This window comes from Nicotiana sylvestris, chromosome 3 (assembly GCF_000393655.2).
Source record: "Nicotiana sylvestris chromosome 3, ASM39365v2, whole genome shotgun sequence".
Classification (NCBI taxonomy): domain Eukaryota; kingdom Viridiplantae; phylum Streptophyta; class Magnoliopsida; order Solanales; family Solanaceae; genus Nicotiana; species Nicotiana sylvestris.
Window position 1 is genome coordinate 205,491,156 of NC_091059.1, and position 11,964 is coordinate 205,503,119.

Below are 11,964 nucleotides of genomic sequence, written 5' to 3' on the forward strand. Positions count from 1 at the left end.
GTATCAACCCAAACACATAGCAAAGATTCCATAACTATATATATATATATATGGGAGAAAACTTTCTGAAGGAGGGGGGGGGGCTATTCTCTCTCTCTCTTTCTTCTCCTCTGTAACCTTCGTAGTAGAAGGAATAACAAAGCAATCTCCAAGAGAATATGTAAAATGGTTTCCTCCACATGGGAGACAAAACGAAAAGTATCAATAAGATTGATTACCTCTATCTCATTTTGGGTATTATTTTCCGATTAGTTTATAGATCTGGAGTTTATTACGTTTAACTAAAATTTACCCTTTATTTTTTTTATTAATTTAATATTATTATTTTAATATTAAAACGCAATATATCTCGACACTTAAAATTTGTTTCATTTTCCCTCGTGGGTTTTGATTTGATTTGTACCGTAAGTATGATGGTACTATTGATTTGAATTGTTTGATGTGAGTTGTAAGTTGTAACTAAAACGGTATTTACTACGTGTCCAAAGAGTAGAAAACTCAGAGAATACTTGTCACTTGTCAGCACTGATTTATACCAAATCAACGTGCATTATCATACTTATAGCCTGAATATCCAAACACACTCATTTTTCTTTAAGCCTTAGCATACTTGGCCAAATATGTTACTCCCTCCGTTTCAAATTAGACGAGGTACATTTCTTTTTAGTCTGTTCCAAAATAAATGATATATTTCTAAATTTAAAAATAATTCAACTTTAAACTCTTCAAATTACCAATTTTACATTTAATGAAAAGCTTTTATTACCACACAAATATCATGGCTCCACAAAACTTTTATCTCTCAAACTTTTAAGAACACAAGTTTCAAAAGTCTTCTTCCTTTTCTTAAACTTTGTATCGAGTCAAACTACCTCATCTAAATTGAAACGAATGGAGTATTATTTAGCAACAATATATTCCTACCTTATTTTTACCAATTTTTTTAATAATAAGATTAAATTACTAAGTTCCTGTTTGGATATATCTTTTGGCTACTTTTTAAAATAAAAGTTTTGGAAACATTGTTTTGTTTATGGAATTTGATTAATTTTTGAAAAAATATTGGAAAGAAATATCAAGTTCCAAAAGCTGGTTTGTGAAAATAAAAATATAATCACAAAAGGTTATTAAATATATTACTGTTTACGTAAATCAATCTATTTCAAATAATTCAAATGCTCAAATTCACCGTTTAAATTATCTGTATTACATTGTACTTCAAGCCATCGTCATTTTTTAGAAGGAGGCAATAGCATATTACTCGACATCCCAATTTTTGGGTGTTTACTTATTTTGCAACAAGAAAAAATAACTTCTTTTTTTATCAACAAGAAATTACATACTTTTACTTTGTTATTGTTCAAAGTCGGTAATATCATTTTTTTTTCTTTAAGTTTCACGATATTGTTACTTTATCACACGAGCAATTTACCATCCGATGAAACTTACTATTTCAATACCATTCGTGGATGGAAGGCTACCTAGTGGCTAGTGCCAGCGAAATGCAAGAACTATTCTGCTTTTATTTATGGCTGAATACATAAAATGACACTTAAATTTGTTAATTTTCATTTAGATATTTTAAGTAAGATTTATTTCGATTGAATATTTGTAGTGGACCAAAGTATACCAATCAAACACATTTTGTTGGCATGATTGATAGTGTGAGTTGCACATATAAAATGCTCGTGTTAATTATCCCCTAATGTTATATGATATTTTCGATGTATAAATGTATGTTCATACACATTTTTATCTCTTAATTACTTTATTTTACTTAGAAAACACTATTAGTTGTGACTTATTTTTTGGCAACACACAGTAATGAACATCAAGCCAAAGAACATTCTATACGTTGTAACATCAACTATGTCAGCGAAATATATCTTGAATTGGCATCAAAACAAGGTTTATTTGAACTGTTTAAATAAAAAATCGTGACAACTTTAAGTGTCTTCATATATATTTTTTATTGAGATTTTTACATAATGTTGTATTCTGGGCCGGGCCTAAGTGGGCCAAACGGGCCGGCTTAGCGGGCCTGGACTCTGGCGGTCCCGGGCCTCACGGTCCCGGGCTTCGTGGGCTCAACGGGTGGAACCAGCCCGTGACGGGCCTAAGCCCATATGGTCCTGGGCTAAACGGGCCGGGCTCGTGGGCTTAGCGGGCCTAACGGGCTTTTCTATTTCCGGGTTTTTTTAAATTTTTTTTTTGTTTAAGGCAATTTCTTGTAAACCATATCATGGCTATATAAATAATATATATGTAATATATATGTAGAAATCTAATTATTAAAGTGTTTGACGAAAAAGTAAAATAACAAAACAATAGTAAAACTAAATTGTCATGCATAATAAATTAATAAGAAAGTACAACATGAAGCATAAATACGTCTAATAATTTTAAAATAACACAAATTGTTGAAATATCTTAAAGACGAATTTGCGGATAAATACCATCAACACAATACGTTATATGCCTCCTTAAAATGCCTGTGGTACACCCTGAACGAAAATTTAAGACTCTTCCACAGTTCTTGCATTTTAATATTTGGCCTTCTTCATTTTCTTCAAGCACTTCATAGTAGTGCAAAATAAATAATCGCACTCTTTCCGAACGAGACATGATGTAACTTGAAAATTAAGATTGAGACTTGAAGTCTTGAAAATTGGAGATTGAGAGATTGAGAGAAATTTAGATTGAGAAATGAGTATTGAGTATTGAAATGAAGAAGAGGGAGGGGGGTATTTATAGTGTTAGAGAAGATTAGTTTTGTAAATTGAAAGAGCATTAATTTTAATTGAGGCTTTTGCATCTGCAAGTGTAGCAAATTCCTCATTTGAAAGATCTAAAGCCTTATAAATATTTGAGTACCAAAAATGAGGACCTCCTAATTTCATTGTAGGATTTAACATTGCAGCAACACCATAAATAGGAGGGATAGGGAAAAAATATTTTTTAAACTTTTCTTTCATTGCATTTATAGCAAGTTGATAAATTTCCCCACCCTCCGAAAATTCAACAAACAAATCACATAGTGCTGCAATATAAACTAAACAGTTTGAAATAGTAGGATAATATTGCCCAGAAAATGCATTTGTAGCAATTTGAAAATGTTCTAAAAAATCTATAAGAATTTTAACATTCGTCCAATCTTGAGTAGTAAGCATTTCATCATCATCCTCACCACCTACCCGAGCATTAAACGTTGCATTAATTGGGTTTCTATATTCATATGCAACTACTAAACTTTCGTACATATAATTCCATCTAGTCGGGCAAGGTTTAGGAACCTTTCTTTCTCTAAGGCCATATTCATCACATTTTTTAAAATATTCTCTTAGTCTACTTCTACGGTTTGAATAAAAAAGCCAATTAAGAGCCATTCTAACCTTTTCAATTTCTAAATTTAAAATTCGCATACCATCACCGACAATTAAATGATAAATATGACAAATACATCTAACATGGAATATATTCCTAAATGCAGGATTTAGTGTTGTTGTAAGTATGCCTATAGCACTAGTGTTACTAGAAGCATTATCCATAGAAATTGCCATTATTTTATCTCTAAAGCAAAAATATCTACAAATATCTGCAACAGTGTTAGCTATAAACTTACCTGTGTGACATGAATTAATTATTCTATACGCAATAATGCGTTTTTGCATTGTCCACTCCTCATCTATCCAATGACTTGTAACAGTTAGATAATCACAATCATTACCACTTCTACCAATATCAGTAGTAATAGAAATCCGATTACTTATATGAGTAAATAAATACCGCAAATATTGTTCATATTCATGTTTATATTTATAAATATCGCTCTTAACTGTTGCGCGAGGCCAACCTTTATAAGTAGGATTAAAAACTCTTCTAATATGTTCCCTCTAGCTGCACTTTCATTTGTAAATATCTAGCTTTATCTCTAGGGTGTGTTTTTACGTGCCTAGTCAAACTACCCGTGCCGCTACGGTCTCCGGTATATTTATGCGCCAGTAATTTCCCACATATTTTACACTTAGCCTTATTTTGTTCTCTTACTTGAGTAAAAAAATTCCAAACTAATGATGTTTCTAGGCGTTTAGAAGGTTGTCTATTAAAACTAGGGGTTTCTACAGGTGGGTCGGACGGTACATCAGTTGGGTTATTAACAGGACTAGTAGGTGTATCATCTAAATCCGGTTGGATTTCATCTTCATCCTCATTTTCCTCATCATTTTCAAAAATAGTTTCATTAGGATAAAGAGCATTCATAGTTTCATCATCTAAATTTTGACCTGGTGCAACATTATGGCAAAATTGACTATCGGAAAATTAAAAACAGAGGTTATCACTATCAAGAATAATAGGAGCAGCAGGACGTCTACTAGGTCTAGGTCGGGGAGCCGGGGGAAGGGTAGTAGGTTGGCCCCTACTTTCACCAATTTTAGCTTTACCCTTACCACCAAAAATATTTTTCAAAGAAAATGCCATATTAATTATAATTATACTAAATAAAACTAACAAAACTATAATATTAAAACTTAAGAGTTGGAACGCGTTTACCGAATTGCCGAACAACTTCTTGAAAATTGAAAATCGTTGAAGACTTGAATACTTCAATTCACCAACTTCACAATTTTTCACGAAATTTCAACAATAAAATAAGCAATTATAGTAGAGAGATTGAGAGAGATTGATGAATTGGTGAGTAAAAATGAAAGAATGAGGGGGTATTTATAGTTGAGAATTGGGAAAAAGTGTAATTATATAAAGTTTGGGGGACAAATGACTATTTTTTAAACTTTCAAACGGTCAAAATTGCAGCCCAACGACTATAAATTTAATTTTTGACCGTTGCTATTTTTAAAAAAAAAAAATTAAAAAGTAGCCGTTAGGCCCGGTAAGACCGGCCTAGGCCCGCCAGTCGGTCCCGGGCTTAGCGGTCCCGGGCCCGTGGGCTTTTTTACCATACCCGGCCCGCCACGGGCTTTTTGCACCATTAAGGACCGGCCCGCCAGACCCGTTTAGCCCGTTAGGATCGCGGGCCCGGTCCGGTCCCGGTCTCAGCCCGGCCCACCGTACAACATTATTTTTACATTCCTATACACTATATGAAACTATATTACCCTCCCTACTTAAGTTTTACTATAATTACATATTATATACCCAATTACCATTTATGTACATTTTAAGGAAATTAATGATAATAATTAGTGTCCTAAAATCACTCTAACGTATCTTTCACTCCCCCCACGTTTTTCTCTCCACATTCCTCCTCCCCACGTATCTTGCACTCACCCACGATTTTCTCTTCGTAAAATTCAGAATCCCTCCATTAACACCTATTTCCTCTCTTCTTCCATAAGCATTTTAAATTTTTACTCTCTTCTTCAAAAAATCACCTCCATTAACGTCTGTGCTTAGCTTGATTTTCAATGAAGAAGAAAATAGCTTCAAAGAACAACCCTAAAAAGGCAAAGGAGCCGATATTCTTACATTTGATTTGGGTGTTTTCTTAGAGAATTCACCAAAAAAAAAAAATATTTGTTTGAATTGAATGTTGTTGCAAAGAATTGGAAATTCTCTCTACGTCTTTCTCTATCTCTCAATCCCTAATTTCAGTAATATAAAGTAAAGGAAAAGAGAACAACAACTCCACCATTGACAGTCATTAAAAAGTTTTGAAGCTTTGAATTCGAATTTGAATTTTGAAAAATCATTATTTGTTTGGATTGAGTGTTATTGCAAACAATTGTGAATATGGTTTGGAGTTTATATCTCAATTTTGAGGGTGTTTTGTTGAAGATTAGACTTGATTTTGGTTGAATTTCAGATTAAAACTCGAAGAAGAAGACATGATATACATTATATTTACGAAATTATAGTAAAATTGTAGAACAATTATAGAAAACTTATATTCTGTTTATATATATATATATATATATATATATATATATATATATATATATATATATATATATAACTATTGTATGAAAGTCGAACAACATTGTATAAAAATTATATTTAAGTTGTATGATATATTAGTTGTATATAACTGAGCAGAAATAATGTATGAAAATTGTAGATAAGTTATACAATATATAATTAGTTGTATGAAATCTGTTTTTACTATGTATAAATCAGATACAAAATATACAAGAGACATATTGTATAAAATTTGTATATAAGTTGTATGTTATTGTAGTTGCATTTAACTGGATAGAAATAGTGTGTGCAAGTTGTAGATAAATTGTATAATATATAATTTGTTGTATAAAATTTGGTTTTACTATGTATAAATCAGATACAAAATATATGAAAGATATATTGTATAATTTTGTATAAAATTTATATTTAAGTGATATGATATTGTAGTTGTATATAACTGGGTAGAAATAATGCGTGAAAAATTATTAGAAAACCCAATAGAACCAAGAATATTCTTGGCAAACCCAAGTTCACTGTTAGTTTCATTCTTCTTGAATATCTTCTATTTATGATCCCGCATTTATTTAGAGAAAGTCATACACCACTCTGATTATAGTGATGTTAAATTTCTCATACACATATACTCTTCTGAGCTCCTTTCCTTACTTCTTTTGTTTTGATTATTTTTTATTAGCCATGTGATTCGATATTTGAAAAGATCAAACCATGACGTGGACCGTACTATGCCTTAAGATTCTAGGGATCAATTTTGGTTCCTGATGGCTCCCTTCTATTATTATTTTTTCTATTAATAGATTCGTTTTATCTTTGGATATTTTATATTTGAATTACTCTCATATTTGAGGTGGAGGAAATGAGTAGTGATCGGTAAAGAAGGATGGAGCGGAAAAGAATGCGATTATGAGAAGTTATTGGAGTGGGAGGTGTCCGGAAGATATAGTTATATTTAGTTTTTTAATTTTGCTACTTCTTAATTTGTTCCAAATCAGTATGGATGATTGAAGGCGATTGGAGAAAAATCTATCTATATTGAATAACAAAGACAAAACTATAATAGGATGCCAAGTGGAATACCCACAATTCAACACATGTCAAACTTTAAGACAAATCTCCAACATAGTTGGAGTTCAAAATTAATTTAAACTAAATCAGGAAAATAAACTTGCAACCTACGAATTTCAGATAGATTGTATACTTCCTCCAATATTTTGGCAGATAATGTATTATACTTGGAAATTACAAAAAGAAAAAAACAACTCCCACTTTTTTTGTTGGCCGTTTTCTAATAAAAACTACCCACTCAAATTTGCCAATTAATTTTATAAAGAAAAAAGAAAAATTAAAACAAAGAAAACAGTATCCTAAACCTCACGACTGATCGTGTCCCACGATTGAGTTTTTGAGTTATTCTATTCATTTATTTATTATTTATTATTACACTTACCTATTAAAAATAGAACTCCTCCCCATTTTTGATTGGCTTTTATAAAAAAAAATAAAACCCTCACACTTTCTTAATTTTTGTTTTTTAATCAGCAACTGCCCACCACTGAGAAAAAACGCAGGAAAGCAGTCAGTTAAAAACCCACGACTGATCGTGCTCCTAAACGTGGGCTTCCAACCAAAACTCCCTATTCTATCTACATGTCCATAACTGATTGATTTGTGCACTTTATATTTTTGAATTCTTTTCAACTTCCTATTTTATCTACTCAGTCTGATTAAAATTGCTTTGCAATTATGGCTACACAACTTCGTGATATCAAACAAATTTCAGGCAACTCGATGCAATGGAATCTCAAAGTTAGAGTCGTTCGAATGTGGATAATCCCGAATCGATTTAAGGCGGAAATACCGCTTTCAATTGAATTGGTTTTACACGATTCGAAGGTAACATGTTATTTTTGCCTCATTCTTTTACTTACTTTATGCATATTAGTGAACGGTGTCTTAATATGAAAAAGAAAAAAATAATGGTCTTGAGATTTGGAAATACAATATTGAGGATGAGACGGAGAGAACATCACTAACTTACAAAAGTGGATGTTCCTCGAGAAGGGTAAAGAATGGCTTAATTCAACCTGAGAAGAGAAGTCAAATGAAAAGTTGCAACAGAGAGGATGGTTGTCTAACAAAGTTTGAATGTAAGATGAGATGCTTTAGGAAAATAGATTTTTTTTAAGCAATTATCAAAAAATACAATTGTTTTCTCTTATGAGATTAGATAACTGGAAGTGACCCAATTATTCCCTATAATGAAGAAGGCTTTCTTCCTTTAATTGGTACTAATAGTTCCAACTTTTGTTATACATTTACCGAAATTCAACATGCTCTAAATGACTAAGACAACTTTAAAATCTTTATGGGACATTTAAAACTATATCAACTTGAAATTTTGGAAAGTATCTAAGAAGATGAATTTAACAAAGTGCGAAAATCTTTATGGGACATTTAAAACTATATCAACTGGCATATATATTACATATTGGTTGCTTTGCTTAGACTATCATCGGATGAATATACATAAACTACGCTTATATGTGAAATATGTGTACTACAGGTATTCATCTTTCTGTCTCTTAATGTTGGCTTCATAATTATGCACTAATAAGGAATATGATTTTGTAGGGTGATCGTATACATGCTTCAATCGGAAAGTATGTTGTTAAGTTTTTTAGGAACAAGATACAGGAACTTCGCTTATATCGTATGAGCTATTTTGTTGTCGGACCAAATAATTTGAAGTTGAGGACTACGACACACAACTTGAGGCTGACATTTACACAAAAGACATTTGTTGAGGAAACAACTGATCCTGGATTTCATATGAACATCTTTAACTTGCGTCCTTTTGACCAACTAACAAATCAATATGATGTCGATGAGACAGAATTATTCGGTAAGTCTTTCTTTTCCTTTTTATTTAAATGGTAGGTTTTGTAAAACTATGTTACTAACTATTATATTTATAGATGTTATTGGCCAGGTTGTGACCTATGAAGATGTTAAGACCTACAAACAAGGAGACGACCAAAGTGTCTTTATTAATGTTGTACTCGAGGATGATCAGTAAGTCATTCGCAAATAAAAATAATACTTTACAATAAAACTACATATATTGTTGTTGATTAAGTTTTACCATAAAACGTATAGGAGGAACAGGATTTTGGCAACCTTATAGAGTGAACTTGTGGATCAAATTCAACATCACTTGACTGAATCTATAGATGAACCTTTGATTGTTGTTTTCCAACATATGAAAGCTCAAAAATTTCGAGGGTTTACCATTAATTACATGTATTTTTCAATTTTAGTTTATAAATATTATATAATTTCAGATTTATAATTATAGTAAATCTGATACACAGGTAATTACTCAGTGCGTAGCTGTTAGTATCAGACAAAGATATGGATTAATCCTACGCTGCCGCAATCAACTGAGTTTAAATCCAGGTTTGTCAAGTGTACAATCCTTTTCTATATGTACAAAAAATATAAAAACAGTATTGACAAATAACAATTTTCGACTTATGCAGATTCCTGGCAGTACGTCAATCAAACTTTGAGCGGATCACTTAGACAAGTTCACAGCAAAGTTACTCTGTTAGAGATGAGTTAGACAAAGGAATTATACTGTTTAAAATTATTAGGGATTTAGTTCAGTGTACGTAGGTGAGTTTAATTTAGTGTTACAATTTTATTTACCTTATGTTTTCTGTGTTGCATTTACAATGACAAAGGAATTGTACTGTTTAAATAATTATTTAGTTAAGTGCATGCAAATGAGTTTAATTTACTATAATATTATATGTACCTTATGTTTTGTTTTGCATTTACAATAATTTTTTCTTTATCTTAAATAGGATTGTAGCTATTGGATTGCGGCAAAATTGGTGAATTTGGAACTTGACCAAGGATGGTCATACTTGGCATGCAACAAGTGTACTAGAAAGGTTGACAAAGTTGGTACTACATACTTTTGCAAGAAATGCAATGAAGAAGCATGTTCTATTACTCACAGGTAATTACTTATATATATATATATATATATATATATATATATATATATATATATATATATATATATATATATATATATATATATATAATTTTATAAAAAATATGCATAAAGTTAATCAAAATTGAGTTGCAGGTATAGGCTTCAAGTTCGTGTTATGGATGGAACCGCTTTTATCTCATTATTGCTTTGGAATCGCGATGCTATGCAGCTTATAGGGAAGTCCGCAAAAGAACTTAAGGAAGGATTAGTTGAGGTATAATACTAAACTTAATTTAGTTGTCAATTATAATATTTCTAACCTCGAAAATTTGGTGTAGACCTCAATTGGGGATGCTGATTGTTCTTATCCAACTGAACTGGACGATATTCTTTATAAAAAATTCATGTTCAAAGTTATTGTTAAGAAAGAGAATATTGAGTCACAGGTCGAAATCTACAATGTTCTTAAGATTACTGATGATGATGAACTTCTGGAGGAATACGGAAAATTCGACGACACTATCACTGTAAACATTGTTATTCACAAACCTGTGAATACAAAATTAAACTATAAATATTTTTACACTCATAAGATGAATATTTTTTTGGCTTTATTTTTAATAGGATCCACAGTTTTTTGATGGACAAAGCTCAAGTGGAGAGAAGTTTTTTGGGGTAAATTTCATGAAATTAAAACTTTTATGAGATGGAGAAATCTTCCTTATCCTTTCTTTTAAGAAGATGAAAAAGATATTAGTTTAAGACACTGGTGGGCTAGGTGATGTTCTTGGTGAACTACCACCAGCCTTGGCAGTACGTATCAATATTTGGTATGGTTTTTATCTTGATCAACGGTGTGGTTATTAAGCAATAGCACATATATGATAACACAAGACATATTGATTTATGACTCCAAAAGTGATATCAATAATTAGAAAGACATACCCTAGCAAGACACTTTGGAAAAAGACAGCAGAGTCCAACCCCACATGGTCAATAAGCTTAGGTTCAGGCATTTTCAGTCCATCTGGTATCCAGTTCATGAACCTTATATACGCCCTCCAATCAACATTACTTGCTAAAATTTTTTTAGTCAAAATTATGCAATCAATGGTGGTATTGCTCTCCAACTGCTATTAAATAATGTTTACTATTTTGTAGGATGTTATGGCCGAAAGTGAGATGAAGTCTGTTTTACAAACTCCCATTGAGAAAAGTGTGTCAGAAAGTGGATCGTCCGTGTTAGAAGATGGTAATGCTTGCAATGCAAAAATATCTCCTTTGAAGACGTATGACAAGAGGAGTAGATCCGCTAATAAGGCATCAACAGTAGGACAAGATGATGACTTCAATTCTCAACTCTCTAGCAACAAGGTTCGCAAAGTCATTAAGAAAGAAAAGAATCCATGACTGGCTACTGAAATGCCTTTAGCTATGCAATTAAGAAAGTAAAGATTTTTATTATTTGCGCAAGTTATATGTGGAGACAAATCGTCTAAATATTGATCTACATTCATCTTTATTAATCATGAATTTAATTAGTAGTTATTTCAATCTTTCTATTAAGGTTTTTGATGCAACACATTAGTTACTTCAAGTTAACTGAACTTTTATGGCATGACATTAAAGGTGCTAACGATGAGGCAGCATTGTTAGCACTTCAAATTCGATTACATCATAGTAGCAGTAAGCCAAAAATATTCAATGCAATTACAGAAATAATTTTATACATCTAAAGTAGTCCCAATAGAATATGATAAACCTGGAACTCACTACTAAGAGATGAAAGGAATGCAGCAACCACTTTTACATGTCATAGTTCGCAAATAGAACACTTCTGTCAATTTTCGCGTGCTGCTACTGTATGACTTCATAGCAGGCTTGAAAATAGGCCTAATACACTTGGCTCTCAGCTTTCTTTTCATCTAACGCAATTCTCAAAGGAACTAAAGATGCCTTCTTCAAACAAGTTTCATAACATGGATGGGAGCAAATCTGGTGTTCTTTCAATCATAAATCATATATTC

At 31.8% G+C, this 11,964-nt stretch overlaps 1 protein-coding gene, 1 long non-coding RNA gene and 1 other non-coding gene across 4 annotated transcripts; all 3 read left to right on the forward strand.

Moving 5' to 3' along the window:
• Window positions 1–6,486: 6,486 nt before the first annotated feature.
• LOC138888847 (small nucleolar RNA Z221/R21b) lies at window positions 6,487–6,572 on the forward strand. Its single transcript, XR_011406426.1, has one exon. It is a non-coding gene; the product is annotated as a small nucleolar RNA Z221/R21b (small nucleolar RNA).
• A 1,126-nt stretch (window positions 6,573–7,698) lies between these two features.
• LOC104213216 (uncharacterized) lies at window positions 7,699–9,588 on the forward strand. Of its 2 annotated transcripts, XM_070168661.1 has the most exons (5): window positions 7,699–7,827; window positions 8,566–8,836; window positions 8,910–9,006; window positions 9,306–9,390; window positions 9,474–9,588. In XM_070168661.1, exons 1-4 carry the CDS (start codon window positions 7,723–7,725, stop codon window positions 9,307–9,309), a joined length of 477 nt encoding a protein of 158 aa, XP_070024762.1. In that variant the 5' UTR covers window positions 7,699–7,722; the 3' UTR covers window positions 9,310–9,390; window positions 9,474–9,588. The 2 variants fall into 2 exon arrangements, with proteins under 2 accessions (XP_070024762.1, XP_009760967.2); XM_009762665.2 differs by lacking the exons at window positions 9,306–9,390; window positions 9,474–9,588 and adding an exon at window positions 9,091–9,125.
• A 204-nt stretch (window positions 9,589–9,792) lies between these two features.
• On the forward strand, window positions 9,793–11,470 carry LOC104213215 (uncharacterized). The gene is made up of 3 exons (XR_011405932.1): window positions 9,793–9,958; window positions 10,091–10,211; window positions 11,099–11,470. It is a non-coding gene; the product is annotated as an uncharacterized lncRNA (long non-coding RNA).
• Window positions 11,471–11,964: the final 494 nt, after the last annotated feature.

Coding starts and splice junctions, on each gene's coding strand:
- LOC104213216 (XM_009762665.2), top strand. CDS start 7,723: ATGCAATGGAATCTCAAAGTTAGAGTCGTTCGAATGTGGATAATCCCG. Junction 8,837..8,909: donor CGATGAGACAGAATTATTCG/GTAAGTCTTTCT, acceptor TTATATTTATAG/ATGTTATTGGCCAGGTTGTG. Junction 9,007..9,090: donor GTTGTACTCGAGGATGATCA/GTAAGTCATTCG, acceptor TAAAACGTATAG/GAGGAACAGGATTTTGGCAA.